This window comes from Trichogramma pretiosum, unplaced genomic scaffold, assembly GCF_000599845.2.
Source record: "Trichogramma pretiosum strain Unisexual culture from Peru unplaced genomic scaffold, Tpre_2.0 scaffold35, whole genome shotgun sequence".
Lineage (NCBI taxonomy): Eukaryota > Metazoa > Arthropoda > Insecta > Hymenoptera > Trichogrammatidae > Trichogramma > Trichogramma pretiosum.
The window spans coordinates 140,678-162,191 of record NW_019640943.1 but is presented as its reverse complement, the minus strand read 5'-3'; the positions used below and the strand labels follow the sequence as shown (position 1 = coordinate 162,191).

The window sequence follows — 21,514 nt, the reverse complement described above, 5'->3', positions numbered from 1 at the left end:
TGAAATGAAAGTCAATCGATGAATTCAACGTAATCGAGTAGCCTTTGGGTTTCAAGCGCTCGTAGAAATGCGCCTGGGTGGGGAAAACGAAGCTCGCGAGATCGGCGCCACCGAAGTATAGGATACACTCGTGCGTATGCAAACGCGGCAATAATGAGAAAAGCACACGGTTATAGGCATATGCAACTTCCGCACTTCCGAAAGTGTTCGAAAGCGACCGGCTAACACTTTCTAATCGCTGCGCTACCGAGTTAATACCTGCAACAGATGGCCCGGAAGCTGACCGGATTTACGTAACGATTTCGGACTCCGCAGCGTTCTTCAGCGCTTCTATAGGCGTTGCATCGATTTTACGAGGCTGATTCTCTCAAAGTAACGACTTTTCTTGAAAAATGATTTCGATGCCTTCCAAAGAAGACTTTAGGAAATTTCTATAAAATTAGTAATCACATATGGTCTGGTCAAAAAATAAACTATCATTGCAACTTGTTTATTGTCATGGATGTTTTATTAAAATTTTAGAACAGTTTGTACTTGAACATCTATACGAATTTCAATATATATTTACCATTTCAGATAAAGCAGTATTTTTTATTAGTTCACTGATGAGATGAAACGTTATTTTCTTAAAAACTATATTTATGTCTACAATGAGTTTGAGAAATTCGTTTATGCCACAATTTATTCGTACTGGATTATCATTTGTCATGAAATTGGATAAAATTGCACATATCATCGATTATGAGAAAAAATAACGTATTTATCACATACGTAATGTTGTAAAAATTGTCTGAAGGATTGATTCTGAGAATTTCATAGATTGTTTTTCGTTGTCAACTTAAATTCAAAGGAGATACACAAAATCTTAATGATCTTGTTGAACCGTAATTTCGTGACTCAAAAAATCGGATTTATTTCCAAATTTCCTCTTGCTCTTTGTTGCGTGCATAATCTTGGTGAACCTTATGGACTGTCTTTTGGTGCCTCATCAAACTCGATTTTTCTCCAAATTTTTTTTCACACTTATCGCATGAATAATCTTTACGACCTTCGTGTACTGTTTTTTGGTGTGAAAGTAAAATCCGTTTTAATGCAAATTTCTTCTCACATTTGTCGCATGCGAAATCTTTACGACCTTCGTGAACTGTCTTTTTATGCATTAAGAAACTCGTTTTTTGTCCAAATTTCTTCTCACATATGTCGCATGCAAAATCTTTTCGACCTTCGTGGACTGTCTTTTGATGTTTGATCAAAGTGCCTCGTTCCCCAAATTTCTTTTCACACTTATCGCATGAGTAATCTTTGCAACCTTCGTGAACTGTCTTTTGGTGGACTTGTAAATGCTGTTTTTTTCCATATTTCTTTTCGCACTTGTCACATGCGTAGTCTTTACGACCTTCGTGTACTGTCTTTTTGTGCATTAACAAATTCGTTTTTTGTCCAAATTTCTTCTCACATATGTCGCATGCAAAATCTTTTCGACCTTCGTGGAATATTTTTTGGTGTTTTCTTAAATTACTCATTTGTCCGAATTTTCTCTCGCAGTTATCGCATGCGTAGTCCTTACTACCCTCATGTACTGTCTTTTGGTGCTGAATCATAATCCATTTAAATCCAAATGTCTTCTCACATTTATCGCAAGTGTAATCTTTCTGACCTTTGTGGAATATTTTTTGGTGTTTTCTTAAATTACTCATTTGTCCGAATTTTCTCTCGCAGTTATCGCATGCGTAGTCCTTACTACCCTCATGGACTGTTTTTTGGTGCTTCAACAAATCTGATTTACTCACACATTTCCTTTCGCAATTGTCGCATGAGTAATCTTTGCGACCTTCATGGGCTGTGTTTTGGTGGAAGATCAAATTCGATTTTCGATTAAATATTCTCTCGCGCTCGTCACCTGCAAAATCTCCACAATCCTCATGTACTGTCTTAATATGCCTAAGCAAATTATGTTTATTTTCAAATCTCTTGGCACACTTTTCACATAAGTAATCTCTGAAAACTTCATGGAATATTTTTTTGTGCTTTAGTAAAGTTGATTTATTTTCAAATTTTCTCTCGCACTTGTTGCGAGTGAAATTTTCGCGAGCTTTGTGTACCAATTTTTGATGAGTAAACAAACTTAATTTTTTCACAAATTTCTTTTCGCATTCGTTACATGCAAAATCTTTGCGGCCTTTGTGTTCTGATATTTGGTGTCTACTTAAATGACTTCGGAACTGGAATTTCTTTTTGCACTTGTCACAAGAGTAATTTTTTGGCTCATTGTGAATTTTGTCTCGGTGTGTTATCATACTTGACTCTAGTGTAAATTCCTGCTGGCAAAGATCATCAACGTTATGTTTGTGGTCTGAAATAACAATGTCGTGTTCACTTGAATTATCTTCGGAGACATCTTTCTCTGATTTTTCATCACTTTTTTTCATTTTGGTGCTTAAAATAAACTATAGATATTTCTCTTTGGTGTCACAGAAATGTAATAAGTAAACTTTATCTTTTGGTATTATGACTTGTTTCATAGAGAAAGATAATTTTCAACCTAGTTTGATTTTAATATAAACACGACCAGTGTATTGAGGAAATATATCAAAATAGTTTAAGATCATATTGTTTACACTTAAGTTACCTATTCATCTATGTATACATTCCCTTTAAAAATTTGAACCATTTTAAAATTCTAATTTACAAGCAGACCTTCTCCCCTCTGGATCACGGATTTTTACCAAAATTTTTTTAGGGTCTCCAGGAATTTCATAATACTAGTAACTTTCAGGCGCGCTTCGCGAGCATAAATTTTTCAGTAGGGTTTTAAAAAAGTTACTATTTTGACCAAAGGTGTCACTTTATTGCATTTCGTCTCGAGGCAAAAGTAACTCGACCAATTATAGGCCGTATAAAGTGAGCAAAAGTGAGAAGGTCTTCTTGTTAGTGACGTCGATGAATTTTTGGCCTTAAACTAAATATACTGGCGTCCCACGTTATACGCGGATTTTTTATCCGCGAATTTGTTGTCCACGGATTCTTCATTTGCAACCGACCCGTGGTACACTGATAGAAATTTACGAACTCCGTCATGAAATCTGGTTGGCTCAAGAATTATAGGATTTCATGAACCAAAACCACATTTTACCTGGGACAGGTAATTTTTCTTCATGCGGCAAGAAAATCGATTTTTTTAATCGAATATGCTGTTTTTCCCGATTGTTGGAGTTCATCGTGTGTGCACAATCAAAATTTCGTTCGGAGAATTCTCATAAGCATTGGTTACTCATAATGGGTCTATTAGAAAGTGAAAACCATCGCAACACCCAAGGGTTAGCGCTTTGAAGTTGCTTAAAATTCAAATTTACATTTTTCTTTAAATACACACTATCAAGAGTTGACTTATCGAGATCGCACAGTGATTTTCTTTCATTGTAAGTTAAATGATGAGCTTTCAAAGGTTGAGAACGAGGATTTGAGAAATTCGGGAAATATTGGACAGTCTAGTGTCGAGATAATACGTCAAAATCTTTATGATCATATCGTTTACAAATTACCAATTTATCTGCTTATATTTTCTCCTTCCAAATTCGAACCATTTTAAAGTTTTCGCTTGGGGATGATTCCTTCGAGGAATTTTTTGGCGCTCTAAAACTAAATATTCTTAAAAAAAAATTGTGTAGTATCTGGTCAATGGATCCTTATACAATATATCGAAAAACAAAAAAAAATAATCAAAATGCTATTCAATCTATGAATAATATTTTTATTCATATTTTTTCATTTATTATATTACTAATTATATTAAATTATAATTATAAATTATGTATAATTACATATTATATAAAATTGTATTATATTGAATTACATTAAATTATATTTGCATAATTTAATAGCGCGAAACGCGAAAAAAACTTTAATTATTCTGATTTCCTTCGCAAGCCTGTTGAATCTCCACCGCCAAGCAAATATTGAACAAATCCTCGAGGTTCAGATTTTCGATGATCTTTACGCAGCAGATAGGCGGCAATCGGTTGTGAATCAGTATCACGAAAGGGTCCAGGGCCCAGGTCAAGAAAAATCTCGTCCACATTATCTTGCACAGATGCGCGAGACAAGTCACTCTGGTCCGGTCGGCCTCGAATTTCCGCACTTTCTTTTCGTCGCGCGCGAGTTCGAAGTAGTCCTGGCACGTGAATCGTTTCGCCGCCACCTCGAGCGGCAACACGAGCAGATCGTGGAGCGTCGTAGGGTCGCCGTCGTTTTTTACCTTAATATCTCGCGCTGCCGTGACGAACTGCGTGTTTTCGAGCAAGCCAGTCACGGGACGATCCACCTCTATCCGGAACAAATCGAGCTTTTCGATGATTCTCATCATCGTCATGGCGTTGCTTCGGTCCAGCTCGTATCCTCGTCTCTCGAGGCGCTCGATCATGGTCGAGGCGCTGATCGCTATTCTCAATTTTAACTCGTTCGAGCGGGTCTCCGCAGGTCTCAAGAGCTCGTCGAACTGTGCCTCGGTGGGGAAAACGAGCTGCGTGATATCGGCGCGACGATCCAGGAGAGCATCGACGGTTCCCGGACTGAGACTCGTCACGGCCAACTGAAGAGGTGTCCGGCCCTGATTGTCGCTGGCATTGACGGGCAACGGCCATCGTCCTTGATCGGCGATCGCGAAAAACATCCTTATCAAGTCCCCGTCCACGAGGTCTTTTTTCAAACAGATCAAGTGCAGAGGCGTCGTGCCGCGCTGGTCGGGCAACGTCGGATCGGCGCCCAGGCCCAGCAGCGCCCGGACCTCCGCCCGGCAGTCGACGTAGAACGTTCTCAGCACCACGTGCAGGGGCGTCTCGCCGTCCTCGTCCTGGCTGTTGACGGCGGCCTGCAGCGACCGGTCGTTTTCGCGACAGGTCGCGAGGAACTCCAGCAGGCGCGAGTCCGCGTCTATCCGGCAGACCTCGTGCAGAGCCGTGGATCCCCTGGCGTCGGCCAGATTCGGATCGGCGTCCAGGCACAGCAGCGCGTGGACCTCCGCGCCGCTTACGTCGCGGAACCTTCTCAGCGCCAAGTTCAGGAGTGTGTTGCCCCGCTTGTCCCGTACGTTGGCGGCGCCCGCCAGCGACTGGCGGATTCGGCGACAGGTATCGAGAAAGTCCAGAAAGAACGAGTTCGCGTCCACCCTGTAGGCCTCGTGCAGAGGAGCGAATCCCTCGGCGTTGAGCAAATTCGGGTCGGCACCCTCTTCCAGCAGCAGCAGGGTCATCCGTCGATGGCCGCCCCTCGCGGCCAAGTGCAGCGGCGTATCGCCGAACTTGTCCTGGACGTCGAGCCGCACGGGTCTATTTCCGTGCTCGTCGAGCCGCACGACTCGATTTCCGTGCTGGTCGACGTCGAGCACGCGCTCCATCAAGGATAAATTGCTCTCCTGCCGAGCGATAAAGTGCAGTGGAGTCGTGGCGAAGCCGCTGCTGACCGAATTAGGATCGGCCCCATGACTGAGCAGCCACTCGGCCACCCTGGCCTGGTAGTCGGTCATCGGGTCTCTCAAGCCGATGCAGAGCCGGTGAAACGGCGTGAAGCCCAACCAGTCGCGGGCGTCGATCCACTCGCGGCTGAGTATTATCGCTTCGCGGCTCATTCTGAGCAATACGCGATACCAGAAGTCCATGGAAGATTCGTGGTTTTCCTTGGCTACGAGATGCAGAGTAGTCTCGCCCTGGTCGTTGGCCAATCTCGGGTCGGCGCCTAGTACCAGCATCGTTCGGGCCAATTCCTCGAGTCTGTTCAGCATCCGAAACGTTGCCGTGTCTCGATTGTACGCGTAAGCCTCGACCACGAATCCCAAAGACGTCCAGCCCTGCGGACTTTCCAACATCGGATTGGCCCCTTTGGCCAGCAGCAATTCCACCAAGTCGCCGTCCCTGGACACGGTCAGGGCCAATTGCAGGGGCGTCCAGCCCCCGTTGTCCCGGGCGTCGAGCTGCAACCACATCCGTCGCCTCGCGCACGTCTCGAAGAATACCGCAGCCGTGAAGAAGGCGGAGTGTGGAAGCCCGCAGATGACGTGCAGTGGAGTCGTTCCGTGCTTGTTGGTCATGATCGGATTGGCGCCGTGGCACAGCAGCAGGTCGAGCATCTCCGTACGGAAGTGCTGCAGAATCAAGTTGAGCGGCGGATCGATTCCGGCCTCGATCTGCTCGGGGCTGCAGTTGGGGTTCAGGCCGCGCTCGAGGTAATACTCGACCTCGTCCAAGCTGCCGTACACGCAGGCCTCGAGAAACCTAATGTCCTCGTCGTCGGGTATCTCCATTGCGTCGAGTATCTCCATTGCGTCCAATGATAATCGCGAGAATCACTTGCCGATTTTCTTTTCTGCTCGTATACTTATGGGCGTCGTGACGTAACTACTGATTCATGCGGCAACGGGCCCCACTTCGCTGGACGATCTTCGCACTTTCTAATCGTTACCGCTTCGAGAGACGTTGTACACAAAGGATGGCACTCACACTGATTTACGTAAAAATCTTGTGTACTTCTACGGTGTTTCTCGGCGTTTCTGTTGATTTTCTCAAAAGTTAAATGTCTAAAATTCATATAAGTTCAATCACTTTTGCCATTACCAAAGTAAAAAAATTAGTAAACTTCGAAACGTCGTAACTCAGTCAATAAGAGTCGTATCAAGATTTTGAACCGACCATTTGAAAGATCCTTTCAAGCCCTTTCTAACCATATAAATTAGTGATAGGATTATTCATTTATTCACTTATTATCTTTAACAATTAACAAGTCGAAAAAAAAGTTTTTCTGGTCTTTGCTATTTCTGCTGTCAGTTTAGTAAGAAGACTTGTAGAAACATTCTGAGCCCATCAATTTATAGATTTTGTCAAGACCTTTAAATCGCTTTTTTTAAAACAGGGTCCGGCAGTGTAAATGTATAAATTGTTGATGAAAGTTATTGATCTCTGTAGAAAAAGGGAAAAAGAGAGAGAGAGAAATCGATTCATCAACGAATTTCCCAGCTGTGTTTCATCAAAATTTTTGTGATATATATTAGGACCTGCACAGCCGCAGCCGACGCGCGAGAGATTTATCCGATTAACGAAATGTGATTTGTTCACTTTTCATGAGATCGTTGCATGCAGTGCCCTTCGGCACACAAACACACACACCGAAGAGAGTATAATTCGAGGGGAAAAGTTTCTCTCTTTTTCGCGCAAACTTTTCATCTACATACATACGCCCCATTTCTGCATTTACGTCGAGGGGAAAATCTGGACTTTTCGTTTATTCACTCGCTCCCGATGAGGGGGTGTAAAGGGGGGGGGGGCGCAATACAAGCGGCGTATTAAAACAATTAACGAAGTTTCGTTGCCGCGCCGGGCGCCGAAAGTTTTCTGTACGCTATTCCAGCTGGTCGTCAGTACGAAAATTCAATTTTCCGAGTGAACCAGGTCAAAAGCATATTTCCGATAAAAAGAATGGACTCGGGGCTTGTTACACGCGCCCGCGCGCTCGGGTGATACGAGATGATTCAAATGTGGAAAAAAGTTTCGGCTTCTGTACTTACTCGAGAGAGGCGTTCTAATATGGTGGTAGAAATGTTAAAAGTTAATAATGGTCTGATGATGAAAAAAATGAACATTTCAAGAGTTTCAAAATACATCACCATTGACTTGTCTATTTTCTTGACATTTTTCCTGTTTAAAATTTCAATATATTTGAAACAAGCTAGACCAGTTCTGAAGCGATGATACAATTTTTAGTATCCACCACTAGATGGCGAGTACCTTCATTTGTAAATCTGCAAGTGGCAAAGTCGAAATAATTGTATAAGTCACAGCAAGATTAAAATAATTATTCATAATGAATGAGGGTTCAGTGTCGATTGCTCACGTTGGTGTGTTAGCGTTCTCATATTTCATTAAAAATGTAGAAATCGGTCTGATATAAAAAGAACTCGGATGATTTTTCGGAAAAACCGTAAAAATAAAGAGAATAAAAGAAAAGGAAAGAAAGACTTGATTTTGCAAGAAGATATTACGTCCAAGTTTTTACGAGCCCCGAGAGCTCGCATCTTCTTCTCTCGTTATGCCTAAATCACCGGTCCACTTTGCAAGTGTAAAAACGCAAGTGTCGCGTCTCGATCTTTTCGCAATTTCGATGCTGCGCGGACGTTGGCACAAGGTGGTTATTTTTATGTAATCTAGTCGAGTCTGCCCATGGTGAAAGACGCGAATGCAACTTTTTCCAAGCGCCTATACAAGAGCGTATCATCAAATATGAGTCAATTCATCGTCAATCGAATGAAAATTTTTTGTTGTATAGAATTTGTTTTCCGAGTTGATTTCATTTCCTTACGTCTAACTAAAAATGCTTGTATCAGCGATCCAAGTATTCTTCATAACGCACCGATTGCGTTATGCACTGGTCGAAATTATTTTGCGCATACAAAATTGGTCCCGTAAAAATTTTATTTCTAAATGAATAGATTATTTGAAGGGCGTTTTGTTAAAAATACGAGAATTTTGACTGCAAAAATTTTTTAAATCTGGAAAATTCTAATAAAGCTTGCGGTTATAAATTTTTAACGCAAAAACCTCGAAAATGTTAATACATTTACTATGTTTCATGTGTATTGATTTTGATTTATTAATTTTTATTTTCGAAAAAGTCTGACGAAATTCGAGGTTGTTCAAATAGTTATTTTTACATGTTACAAAAGATACTTGAATTAGGTCAAAATTTGAAAACTCTTCACAAAGGATTATTAAAGAAATATATAAACTGAACAATAACTAATTTTATAAACGATAGCGCGTTTTTTTAAAGCTAATGTTATACACTCTAAAATTCATTTAAACATCTAATTCTAATTTACTTTCTAAAATGTGTACTCAATCACGAGACACGATGCCGATCTTCAGTCGGCACAAGTACGTAGAGATGTTTACATCGTCGTAGTTCTCAGCTCCCTTTCTCTTTCTCAACCGTCGGAACAGTTTCGATCTCACGCAGGCCCGTGTACGTTCAAGTAGGTTTGGCATTGAAATCGAAAAAAAAAAAAAATTATCATGGCACCAAGACCTCAACCCTACGACCTCCAGAATAGCCCGCGACTACGTAGGATGCAACACTTGGAGCAAACGATGAAACCGTGGTTCTCATTGCAAGCAAAGAAACCGACGAAGAACGATCACCAGAAGAGGAGGATAATGAGTCAGGACGATTTCACCTACTTGAACGCGGCCTGCGCGCGCGGCGACACCGTAACGGCGCTGGAACTGTTGCGCGAGGGCGCCGACGTCGATCAGGCCGGCTGCACGAGGTCGCCCCTGCACTACGCCGCGCACCTGGGCCAAGCGGCGGTCGTCCGGATACTGCTGGAGCACGGGGCGGATCCGAATCGGCCGGATCACGAGGACGGATCGACGGCGCTTCACGCGCTCGCCAACGCCGACGATTACGGCCGGGAAGAGGAGAGGGCAACGGCGCTGAGAACGATCGTCGAGCTGCTCGTTGCGGCCGGGGCGAGCGTCGAGGCGCGAAACTTCGCGGGCCAGAGCCCCCTGGGACTTGCGGTGTCTCGCTTCGAGTTCGGCCTGGCGAGACTGCTGCTGGAGCGAGCCGGCGCCGCGAGTCTGGACGGGCTGCAGAGCGAGAATTTGGCGTTGGACGCCGACGACGAGCGACCCAGAACCTTCTGCGTAGCCAAGATGATGGACCTGTTGGTGGCGCACGGATTCTACATGGATTTCGAGAACAGACTGAGGTTTTTAAAATGCTGGTTGAGAGCTCGAGCGAGGGATAACGAGTTTTCGGAGCCGAAAGTCTGCGAAATTCGTAAGTGATGCACATCATTCGAGAAGCGTAAATAATTTCATAGAATCAATTATTCGTCTCTCGTTTTCGCGCAGTGGGCCACGGTAGGACCGATTTCATTCTAAATGATCTCGACACTCGCCTGGCCATCCGCAAAAAGTTCGATTTTTACATGGGCCAAGGGACCGAGGATCGTTTGCTGGAGAAACGCGAACGACTGCTCGATACGTACGTGCCGGGAAACAAAACGCGCGGCAAGCTGCGCACGTACTATCGTTGGCGGTTCAACGAGGTCGAGGCGGAGGCCGACGCGGCCAAACTCAAGGCCATCATGCTGACCGAGAGCCTCTCGCTGTATCGAGCCTGTCAGCTGAGTCCCGCCGCGGCCGCCTCGATTCTGAGGAGCAGCAGCAGGAGGAATAATTGGCTGAGGCGCGTCTTTCCGGGGCCGCACCTGGAACATCTGGGCCTGTTCGTGCAGAGACACGTGGCGGAAATCTTCGCGAGGATACAGTTCGAATTTTTCGCCGCCGATCTGTTCATGACCGAGGGGTGTAGATTGAATCTGCCGCACGCCGTTTGCTCGCTCGTGGCGGAGAGAATGAGCGACGAGGAGCTGTATCGGCTGTGCGAGCAGACGAGCGAAACGAATTGGGTGGATTGATCGTCCGTCGATTGGGCGAGATTTGGCATAATTTCAATGCTGATTTTATCATTATTACGAAAGAGAGCACTTGTAAATTTTACATCGAAAGGATGTAAAATTATTCTTAAAAGCTTAAAATTATTCTTAAAAGAAAGAGAGCACTTGTAAATTTTATGTCGGAAGGATGTAAAATTATTCTTAAAAAAATATTTCAATGTACGAGCACGATCATTAAACATTCACGCGTCACCGCGTATGCAATATTTGAATAAAACGAAAGACATGTTCAAATTCAAAGAATATCCTTTTAATTCTACTTGACCGATCACATATAGTCATCCCACGTGATTTTACCAGCTGATCACGTGACTTCATTAGCCGACAACGTGGTCTATATCTCACGATGTTTATTTTCAAAGTTTTATTTATAAATTTACTTGAACATAAGAAAATATAGGAATTATTTTAGTAATTGAAATATTAACATTTGAAATAAGTTGAACCATCGTTAAAATTAAATTGAAATTTAGTTTTAAACTTTTTTTTCAACTTCAACTAATGGCTTGGCAGCAGCTTTTATACAAATGATGGATTGATGACGTTATCAATATAAACGTGCTAAAATCATTCGTTAGATTTGGGTATAGGTATAAACTGCGGTGCATCACGTAAGAGTATTTTTATTACGCAATCGAGTACGAGAATCCATTCGAGCTTAGAAGTATACTGATTTTTGTCCTGGTATCTCAAGAATAAGAAGAAAAATTACAGTCGAGTGAAATCCAGAGTGATCGCGATGTAATTGTGTGCGTAATAAATTGTAATAAAAAGAAATTCTTCTCGCTGGATCAAAAAGGACCAGCTTCCGTCTCGATGAGCATCGCGAGCTCATAACTCGTTATAATAAACTCATCGTCGTCGTCGTCGTCATCAGAAATCGCGAGAAATTAGCCCAGTTGAGCGTGAAAGGATGGCAATTACTTAGTTCTCTCTCTCTCTCTTTATCTATATCCAAGGAAGCTGTCAAAAAAAAGAAAAAAAAATAACGAGATAGTAGGGTGGAAAAAAAAATGATCATCGCGTGAAAATTAGAAACGTCAACGCTTCCCCAGCAAAAGCAGCAGCAGCAGCAGCAAGCTTGCAATCGCTGAACTTTGCTAATGAATCTTGCTTCATTACGTTATATACTCTCACATACACACACAAACTTGTATTATTATAGTTACTCGAGTCCTCGTGTACACGTATTTTATTCCGAGCTGCGCTGCACACTGCACGCGCACACAGGAGAGCCGATGTTAATTGAAAGCTCGGCTAAAAAAAGGCGCACGAGAAAGACGTAGGGTAATAATAATAAAAAAATTGTTTGCGCACCCTCTGCAATCAATTTTCGCTCGCGCCTCTACACTCAATAATACATAATAAATCTTAACGCAATAATATAAAAAAAAAAAATTGACGTACGTAAGGGCCGTCCTAACTACGACGTCGTCGGGAATATAGAGAGCAAATTTTCATCCTGCGCCTGTATATATATGTAGGTGACATAATATACACAGAGAGAAATTTGCAAGTAAGAATAGACTCGGCTGCAGTGCACTGCACGCTGCATATACGCACGCACGTACAGTAAATATATATACACACTAGTGTACATGTATAATACCGAACCGGGAACATAAACCTATTTACGCTTGGGCTATATAACGGGGAGGGGAAGGCCGCTGCATCACGTATAACGGCCTCTCCCTCGCCCTCGCAAACACACACATGTATACGCACTATATGATACATCCCCTTTGAGCATATTACATAAGATTATAAACTTTAATGCGAATTCGTGCGTCGCGTGTACAATAACAACAACGACGACGACGACGACGACGACGACACACAAAAATCATATCGATGCTGCTCTCTTATAATGTAAACGCATTCGATGTTCCGCTTTGTGCGCGCGTTATAACACGTCCTCCATCCGATTCAATTAATCAAGCTCCGCGCGTCATTCCGCATACGACGACGACGAGAGGGAGCTTATATTGCCATTGGAGTTTTCGACGTTTTTGCTGCTGCAGCGACGCTCAGCTTTAGCCTCTGCTGCTGCTCGAGGCGGTGTAGTTGCAGCTCGGGTATATAAACGTGGGTGTGTGCGTGTGTTTGCAAGTATAAAGGGCTATTTGCCTCCGTTATCATATAAATTGCCGTTTTAACGGTCTTGTAAGCTATAAGCCTGGCTTCAATTCAATATCCTCGAAAGAGAGACTGCTAGAGAGAGAGAGAGAGAGAGAACGTCTTATAAGGATAATGCTCGGGGATGGATACAGCATCGTCGCGCAGAAGGATGAAGAGATAGGAAACTCCTTTACGCGTATATACATAGTTATTATCGCTCATTGTTATTTTTGCATGACGAAAAATTGTCATCATCTATTCTATGTATAATAGTAGCAGGAGTCTAGGATCGAGATCGATCGATCCTACTAGCGCAGAGAAAAATGTTTTTCTTGTTATATTATACACCCCCCGCGAGCTGCTGCTGCCGTGTTGTAACAATTTTTTTGCTTCCGTTCCGCGCTCTCGACGACTTAGTATTCCGCGTTGAGCATCTTAAAAAAAATGGACCACACGCGGAAAGTAAGGAAAAAAAAGAAAAGAAAAGGAGAGAGGAAAGAGAGAGAGAAGGAGACAGGAGTAAGAGAAAAATTCTCGAGTAGAAAATTCAATTTCCTCTTTCCTTAGCTTCCATCAGCCATATATGAATGTTTTCTCAACGCCAAGCAGTACTCTCCTTTTCCTCTCTCTCTCTATCCTGTGAAGATGTACGTTTGTAGAGCAAAAGCAACATAAAAAAAAACACCCGCGCGCGCACACGCACACATAATACACAGCGAAGGGGTGGAGAGAGAAAAAAAGAGGAAGAAGAAGAAAAGGGAAGAAGTTGAACGAAAATATCGCGGCGCAGACGAAATTATCCAGAAAAAAGCCATGCAGCGCCCAGCCAGCGTGCACACACACACACACACATACATTGCGCCTGGGTTGCGCTTCGCTTCTTCTTCTTCTACTTCTTCTCTCTTGCGCTCTCCTTTTTTTTTCGCCAGTATTTCGTCAGACGTTTCGTGTACGAAACGGCTACTGTGCCGCACTCGAGACTCTTGCCAACTGCTGTTTTCTCTCTCTCTCTCTCTCTTTTCTTTACCAGTGCAGTATGTATACTAAATGTAGGCAACTGCCAAGGGTAGAGGGAGAGAGAGAGAGACAGAGTTGCAGGTCACGCGGTGATGCAGCTTTATATGCATGCAATACTGCTACTGTCTATGTATGTGCGTTACTGTACTTTGCTACCACCGACGCCGCTGCGTTGCTCTACGTGGCACGGGGTTGGATTGTTTCGCCTATGCACCGCATCGCTTTGCCGATTCGTTTATAGCGTCTGCGCTCGCGTATGCATGATATTTTCTTTTTTATCTATATATTTATGCCGCGGCGGGCTCTTGCACTTTTGTCAATTGGCGCCGCGTTTCCTCTTCATTTTTTGCGCGTATAGTTGTGGATTGTATAGGAAGAAATCAATCAGCGGCAAGGGATTACTTCAATTTTTTTCGATTTTTTAAATTTACAGTTTAATTATATACACAGTGAATATTATCATTTGAAGTAAGTTTTTGTTCACTATAGATGTGTTTATTCTCATGTAAAATTTAAGAAAATCAATGTGATTTGAATATTTAAATATTTATTCACAAATAATTTAACATTAATATACATTAAATTTAATATTTGATTGTTCAAATTTAATTTAGATAATATTAATTTTAAATCTTTTACGTGAAAGTCGATTCATATGCATAAAGAAAAAAAACTTCATACGTCTAATCCTCGTTGAAAAAATTTTGAAATTTACTGGACCGATTATCTCTAAATTTTTACCATGACTCTAATGACTTTATAGCGCTAATATAATGATCTTTGATTGAGGCATAATTGACAAAATGTGGTATACATATATTTCGGGAAATTAAGAAAAAACGTTTCTTTATCAATATTTTTGTCAATAAATATTTTTGAAATCAAAATTTCAAAAAACGTCTCGTATGCGTTGTAGTTATTGTGAGTGTATGGTAACAATTTTGAGAGACACTATTCAGTTTTTTTTTTTTTCAAAAATTCTTCAACAAGGTATCAAAAATTTTTTTATTTCAGTCTTCTGAACAATTACACTGTATCGTACATCAAAATTTTTAACACATTTGAACATAAATAATGAATATTTAACATGTCTGATTACGTGACTTATGCGCCGTGTCGATATGAGCTTTAAGATTTTTTTTCTGTCCGAATGGCTTTCCGCATGTCGCGCATTTATGAATGATGCCATTATGCGAAGATTTGACATGCTTACTCAGATTAGTTTGATATTTATATTTTTTTCCACAAAAATCACATGAATAGGTGATTCCAATATGCTCTGCATCCATATGCTTTTTGAAACTACTCTTGTCTGAGAATGTCTTTAGGCATTTATCACATGAATATCGGACCCGGTTGTGCACCGAATTGATGTGATATCTGAGATTACTTTTGGTTGAGAATGTCTTTAAGCATATATCGCATGGATGCGTAATTTTACGGTGCACCGAATCGGTGTGGACTTTGAGTTGACAATTCTGTGTGAATGTCTTTCCACATACGTCACATGCATGTGAAATACCATAATGCACCGATTCGGTGTGGGTTTTGAGATGACTTTTTTGTGAGAATGTCTTTTCACAAATGTCACATGCATGTCCGTCTCGCTTGTGCACCGAATCGATGTGCCTCTTTAGACTACTCTTGTCTGAGAATGTCGTTTGGCATATATCGCATGCATGTCTGACACCATTATGCACCGAATCGATGTGTTTTTTAAGATTACTCTTGTCTAAGAACGTCTTTTGGCATATATCGCATGTATGCCTGACTTCATTATGCGCCGAATCTATGTGGCGTTTGAGACCAGTTCTTTGTTTGAACATATTTCCGCAAATATCGCATGCATGTCTGTCACCATTATGCACCGATTTGATGTGGATTGTGAGATAAGCTTTTTGTGTGAATATCTTTTGGCATATACCACATGAATGCGTGATTTTACGGTGCACCGAATCGATGTGATTTCTGAGATTACTTCTGTCTGAGAATGTCTTTTGCCATGTATCGCATGCATGCCTAATTTTACAATGCACCGAATCCATGTGTGTTTGGAGATTACTCTTATATTTGAATGATTTTCCGCAAATATCACAATCATGTGTGATTTTATTATGCCTAGTATCATTGTGAGTTTTGAGCCTATTTTCATTGTTCAGCTCTTTTGAGGCAGTTCCTGTTTTATTTTGCTCGCTGAGTCCACGTCTGAAATTCAAATCAGTCTCTTCTTCGCTTAAAATTTTCTTCTTCACTGTCCCGACAGTTTCGAGTTTTATTTTGCTTCCGCTTTTATAATCATCGCTATCCTGCCATTGATTTGGAGAATGATCTTCAATTTTCGCAACCGCCAATAAATTGGGCTTCATGTCTATACATTCCAATTCGATTTGGATGTTATCACGTTCATTTTCGTGATTTTCGTCATAAATTTGAAGAAGCTTTTGGGTCTGAACAAATTAAAATTATGAGAAAAGTTTTATTAATGATAGTGAAACATAATTATCAATTCTTACTGAATTTTTGGGCTGGAACCTTTCGTATTTAATATTTTGAGTGACGGGTGTCGTGACAATTATTTTATAACCATCATCATCATTGAGAGGGTCATCACGAGGCTCATCTTTCACTCTGAAATAGATTTAATGAAATTAAGTATTTTTTAATAAGATTTTCGTAGTGTAAAACTTATAAAATACAAATTACCTAATATCAGGATTGAATAAATTACCAGATTCCATCTTCCTCGTTGGAAATATCATTTGCGACTTACTCTTTCAATACTAACGTTACGGGTCGAACTAGCTCAAACCGAATTAAATAATATTTACTAATCATGATGTGGAAATTGAAAGTAATGTAAACAAAGTAATGTAAACATTGATTAAATTATGTTATCGATCTACCTGATGAATAACAATTATTTTTCTATGAATAATATTTTATTTGAAAGAAATAAAAAAGCTATGAAAATGAGCGCATCCTTTAAGGAAGCTGAGCACCGCCCTGCAGGCTGACCAATTTGTTTCGGCAGCAATGCTTCCCAAGTTTAGAGTAGCCGAGAGACCGAATCTCACAAAATTTGCCACAGGACGAGTCTTTGCCGTTCAGATCTGCGGCAATTCCAGAAAACATGGTTTAGACTCTCCTCCGAGGAGCCACAGGGAGAGGCTGTGACGATTGCAATTCGTATACGTTGGATCATGACAATAACGGAGCTTGAAAGTTATTTTTCAAAGTACCACGGGGGCGATCCAAAAACTCGAAGGAGATCATATGCCTTTGGTTAGACCACCGGCTTTGCACCGATACATCGTATCACAGCGAGAGAGTCGAACTTGAAAGCGACGATGTTTCAGAAATTTAAGTAAAAAAATAATTCTCACCATGGTATATTTTTATGGAATATTTTTATAAATTTATACTCATCAAATAAATACTACCTAACAGCAGGATTGAATAAATCACCAGATTCCATCTTACTCGCTAGAAATATTAATTGCGACTTACTCTTTCAATACTAATGTTACGAATCGAGCTGACTCAAACTGAATTCAATAAAATTTACTAATCGTGCTGTAGAAATTGAAACTAATAGAAACGAAGAAACATTATATAAGACAAATTACTGTTGTCTGTTGAAAAACTTTTAAAATCTACTGAACCGATTCTCTCAAAATTGTTACCATGCACTCTTGATGGCTCTTTAGCACTTACAGAAGGATTTTTGATTATTGCAAAATTGACAAAATGATAGATATATTTCGAAAAATTACGAAAAAACGGGCTTTTTTCAACGATTTTGTCAATAATAAATTTTTAAAACCAAATTTTTAATTATACTATACGATAATACCCGAATTTGAAGCATTTTTAAGCGGCTTTAATCAGTCGATCAATTTTTGGCTCGATCAAAAGCGACGTTTACAGTGAAAATTGAAAAAGACACGCGTTAAAATGTTTTTGCTAGAAAAATTTTGATTCGAAGCAGTTTCATAAAGGGTAAATCATGAGTTAAGCTAGACAGATTATTCGAGTGAAATATCCCTGGTAGAAATCATAACATTTATTATGGCCTGGAGAGCAGTTAATGCCCGGCATAAATGTTAAAAAAATGTACTCATAGAACTGTCAAATAACTAGTGCTGTATTGGCTAGAAAATGAATTGCTTGTTAGTTGCAGCATCCAAAAAGAGAGATGTCTCCTTATAAGAATCAAGTCCATTAATGGTCAAAAAATGTGCATTAAATGTCAGTACTGACCAAAAAATGCTAAAAAACTGCTTTGTTGCTGGTCATGATAATCGTTACTTAACCTAATCACCTAATGATCATAATAATAAATCCAGGGTATTTTGATGCACAACATTTTTTGGACATTTTTTGGACATTTCTACTAAAATATTTTTCCTGGCGGTAAACTGGTCCAAAAATTGTTTCATTTAGGGATTAATAATCGCCAATTCGCTTGCCCAGTTTTTGGTCAGGTTACATTTTAATTATTTGGTAAATGGCCAAAAAAAAGTTACGATTTCTACCAGGGATATCAACTCATAATTATGAATCAAGCAAAATTATTTAACACTGACAAAATTGATTCATCGGGTAAAATTAATGATACATTTCTGATTCGATAAATAGTGCATTCTTTACTTTTACATAATTCTAGAGAATTTCATCATATCATAGATACAATTTTTTAAACTTAGTCTTTCGATCAATTACACTGGATCGTACATCAAAATTGTTAACGCAATTGAACATGAATTATATACATTTATTAGGTATGATTGCGTGACTCAATGAGCCACATCGATATGAGCTTTCAGATTTCGTTTCTGTCCGAACGTTTTTCCGCATATCTTGCATTTATAAGTGATGTCATTATGCGACGATTTGACATGCCTATTGAGTTGAGTTTGATATTTAAATTTTTTTTCACAAAAATCACATGCTTGGGTGATTTCATTGTGTACTGCGTCAATGTGTTTTTTGAGATTACTTTTGACTGAGAATGTCTTTGGGCATTTATCGCATGCTTGTCGGACTTGATTATGCACCGAATCGATGTGACGTTTGAGATCGCCTTTATGTTTAATAACATTTCCGCAAATATTACATTCGTGACTGACACAATTATGCATCGAATCGATGTGACGTTTGAGATTACTCTTGTCTGAGTATGTCTTTCCGCAAATGTCACATGCATGGCGGACACTGTTATGCACCGAATCGATGTGCCTATTGAGATCAACTGTTCGTTTGAATACATTGCCGCATATTTCACATGCGTGCGTGACATCTTTGCGGACTGCATCGACGTGTCTTTTTAGATGACTTGCAGGAGTGATTCCATTATGCGCAGTGTCAATTTGAGTTTCGAGACTATGTTTACAGTTCATACTTTTTGAAACACATTCAACTTTAATCACAGTGGCTTCTTCACTAAAAATTTCTTTTTTCACTGTCCCGAAAGTTTCTAATTTAATTTTGCTTTCAGTTTTGTAATCATTGCTATCCTGAAACTGATTTGGAGAGAAATCTTCAATTTTCGATACTGCCAATAAATTGGGCTTCGTGTCGGTACATTCCAATTCGATTTGAATGTCGTCGAGTTCATTTTCGTGATTTTCGTCATATTCCTGAAGAAGCTCCTGGGTCTGAAGAAAAATAAAATTATTAGGAGTTTCATTAATGATTGTCGAACATGATTATCAACACTTACTGAATTTTCATGCCAAGACTTCTCGTATTTAACATTTTGAGGAACTGCAAGAGTCGTGTCAATTATGTCATAAACATTATTATCGAGAAGCTCATGCCGAGGCTCTTCTTTCACTCTGAAATAGATTTGATAAGATTAAGTATTTTTTGTTTTAATATATCCGTAGTTTAATCCTAATAAAATAAAAATTACGTTATAGCAGGATCGAATAAATCACCAGATTCCATCTTACTCGTGGGAAATCTCATTTGCGACTGACTCTTTCAATACTAACGCTGTGAGTCTAACTATCTCAAACGAAGTTCAATAATATTTACTAATCGTGCTGTAGAAATTGAAACTAATAGAAACGAAGAAACATTATATAAGACAAATTACTGTTGTCTGTTGAAAAACTTTTAAAATCTACTGAACCGATTATCTCAAAATTGTTACCATGTACTCTTGATGGCTCTTTAGCACTGACAGAAGGATTTTTGATTATTGCAAAATTGACAAAATTATAGACATATTTCGGAAAATTAAGAAAAAACGGGCTTTTTTGAACGATTTTGTCAATAATAAATTTTAAAAACAAAATTCCGAAAAAACTTCATGTATGTGCTATATTCAAGAGCGGATGGTAGAAATTTGGAAAGGATTGATTCATTTTTTTTCTAAAATTCTTGAACAAGGTATCGAAAAACGTTGTTTGTCGTAAAATGCGCTCAAAGTTTTCGAATACCTCTGAGCGCCGCGCCTTGTATAAGCTCATACTCAGTCCTGATTTTCACTGATTTAGAATTTCCCTACCAAAATTAAGAATGTTATAATTAAGCAATTCGAAAATGCAACAATAAAAAAATTGATTTTTCGAAAATCAGCGAAATGTTCGACCCTAAGTAGTTAATGAATAATAATTACTAAAATGTGGATATTGTGTTAGCACACGAGAATGGCGCAATAATTCTTATAAGAGCAGCTGCAAGGTGTGAAACTTTTTTTATAATTATTGCAAACAAATATAGGATAAAATTAAAACACAAAACAACGTCGATACGAAAGCAAAATTGGGAACTTTTAAATATCGTACTCTGACTTATACAATTATTTTAACTTTGTCACTTGCAGATTTACGGATAACGGGTACTCGCCATCTGACGGTGGAGACTGCAAGTTGTATTATAATATCAAAACTGGTCAAATTTTCTGAAATATTTAGATTGTAACAGAAAAATCGATAAAAACACGGTAATTGATTGTCACGTATTTAAAATATTTAAAACCATCATATTTTGGGCATTAGTTCAATGTTATTAATGTTGAAAATTGCTACAGCGGAATTTTTTCCACATTTTCAATCAGTGGCTGTATTTCACGACGCGATGTGATTTATTCCGTGATTTTTTAATAAAATTTTAAAGATAAATATCCAAAGTGGATCCTCTGCAGATCCACGAGCGATAGAACTAGTGAGCTCAAATTGTCATTTCTCAATGTATTTTTCAAGACTTTATTTCAATTTTTATACTAGACATATTACGTTGTGACTATAGTTTGGCCCATGCGGGTAATATATATGTCACGGAACCAAGTGTAATATATCGCACAAGCGGAGCACTCGAGAGTACATTATAGCTTACATATCATCCATAATAGTATCATCTATCCATCCATATGTATACATCCGAGAGTAAATGAAATGTACACACAAACATATTCGCTCTCTCACTCTCAAAGTTGAATAAACCGAAGTCAACTGTTGCTGCTGCAGTAATAGTGAACTTACTCGCGATTGGAGTGCAGCAGTATATATTCACACTGCTGCTGATTCTGATTAATGGCAAAGGGCCGCGTACACTTTCTCTACACACAAACACACGTACACATACTCGTACACATTTTGAAAGTCATGCATACCGGCGTGGGAGGAAAAATTTTGATTCGAAGTAGTTTCATAAAGGGTAAATCATGAGATAAGCGAGGCAGATTATTCGAGTGAAATATATCAGCTCATAATTATGAATCAAGCAAAATTATTTAACACTGACAAAATTGATTTATCGGCAAAATTAGTGATACATTTCTGATTCGATAAATAGTGCATTCTTTTAATGACAGTTACTTTTTTTACATAACACTAGAAAAATTCATCATATCATAAATACAAG

The 21,514-nt window shown here is 39.8% G+C and overlaps 4 protein-coding genes across 4 annotated transcripts; 1 reads left to right on the top strand and 3 right to left on the bottom strand.

The window, feature by feature from the left end:
• Positions 1-3,853: 3,853 nt before the first annotated feature.
• LOC106653374 (serine/threonine-protein phosphatase 6 regulatory ankyrin repeat subunit A-like) lies at positions 3,854-6,494 on the bottom strand. The gene has a single exon (XM_014372774.2). It carries the CDS (start codon positions 6,311-6,313, stop codon positions 3,902-3,904), a length of 2,412 nt encoding a protein of 803 aa, XP_014228260.1. The 5' UTR covers positions 6,314-6,494; the 3' UTR covers positions 3,854-3,901.
• Positions 6,495-8,891: 2,397 nt separating this feature from the next.
• On the top strand, positions 8,892-10,587 carry LOC106653462. Its single transcript, XM_014372910.2, has 2 exons — positions 8,892-9,825; positions 9,900-10,587. The coding sequence occupies exons 1-2, from the start codon at positions 9,057-9,059 to the stop codon at positions 10,466-10,468; spliced, it is 1,338 nt and encodes a 445-aa protein (XP_014228396.1). The 5' UTR covers positions 8,892-9,056; the 3' UTR covers positions 10,469-10,587.
• A 3,750-nt stretch (positions 10,588-14,337) lies between these two features.
• Positions 14,338-16,502, bottom strand: LOC111693412 (zinc finger protein OZF-like). Its single transcript, XM_023457969.1, has 3 exons — positions 16,346-16,502; positions 16,156-16,270; positions 14,338-16,089 (listed from the first exon to the last, which is right to left on the bottom strand). The coding sequence occupies exons 1-3, from the start codon at positions 16,399-16,401 to the stop codon at positions 14,725-14,727; spliced, it is 1,536 nt and encodes a 511-aa protein (XP_023313737.1). The 5' UTR covers positions 16,402-16,502; the 3' UTR covers positions 14,338-14,724.
• Positions 16,503-18,268: 1,766 nt separating this feature from the next.
• Positions 18,269-19,605, bottom strand: LOC106653375 (zinc finger protein 596-like). The gene is made up of 3 exons (XM_023457973.1): positions 19,557-19,605; positions 19,365-19,479; positions 18,269-19,299 (listed from the first exon to the last, which is right to left on the bottom strand). The coding sequence occupies exons 1-3, from the start codon at positions 19,589-19,591 to the stop codon at positions 18,439-18,441; spliced, it is 1,011 nt and encodes a 336-aa protein (XP_023313741.1). The 5' UTR covers positions 19,592-19,605; the 3' UTR covers positions 18,269-18,438.
• Between the last annotated feature and the right edge of the window lie 1,909 nt (positions 19,606-21,514).

Bases quoted from the DNA above. Each gene is read 5' to 3' on its own strand.
- LOC111693412 (XM_023457969.1), bottom strand. From the start codon at position 16,401: ATGATATTTCCAACGAGGAAGATGGAATCTGGTAATTTATTCAATCCT. The intron at 16,271-16,345 runs GTAATTTGTATT...AATCTATTTCAG, and splicing joins TTATTCAATCCTGATATTAG to AGTGAAAGATGAGCCTCGTG. The intron at 16,090-16,155 runs GTAAGAATTGAT...TAATTTGTTCAG, and splicing joins GGTTCCAGCCCAAAAATTCA to ACCCAAAAGCTTCTTCAAAT.
- LOC106653375 (XM_023457973.1), bottom strand. From the start codon at position 19,591: ATGGAATCTGGTGATTTATTCGATCCTGCTATAAC. The intron at 19,480-19,556 runs GTAATTTTTATT...AATCTATTTCAG, and splicing joins TTATTCGATCCTGCTATAAC to AGTGAAAGAAGAGCCTCGGC. The intron at 19,300-19,364 runs GTAAGTGTTGAT...ATTTTTCTTCAG, and splicing joins AGTCTTGGCATGAAAATTCA to ACCCAGGAGCTTCTTCAGGA.
- LOC106653462 (XM_014372910.2), top strand. From the start codon at position 9,057: ATGGCACCAAGACCTCAACCCTACGACCTCCAGAATAGCCCGCGACTA. The intron at 9,826-9,899 runs GTAAGTGATGCA...GTTTTCGCGCAG, and splicing joins GCCGAAAGTCTGCGAAATTC to TGGGCCACGGTAGGACCGAT.
- LOC106653374 (XM_014372774.2), bottom strand. From the start codon at position 6,313: ATGGAGATACTCGACGCAATGGAGATACCCGACGACGAGGACATTAGG.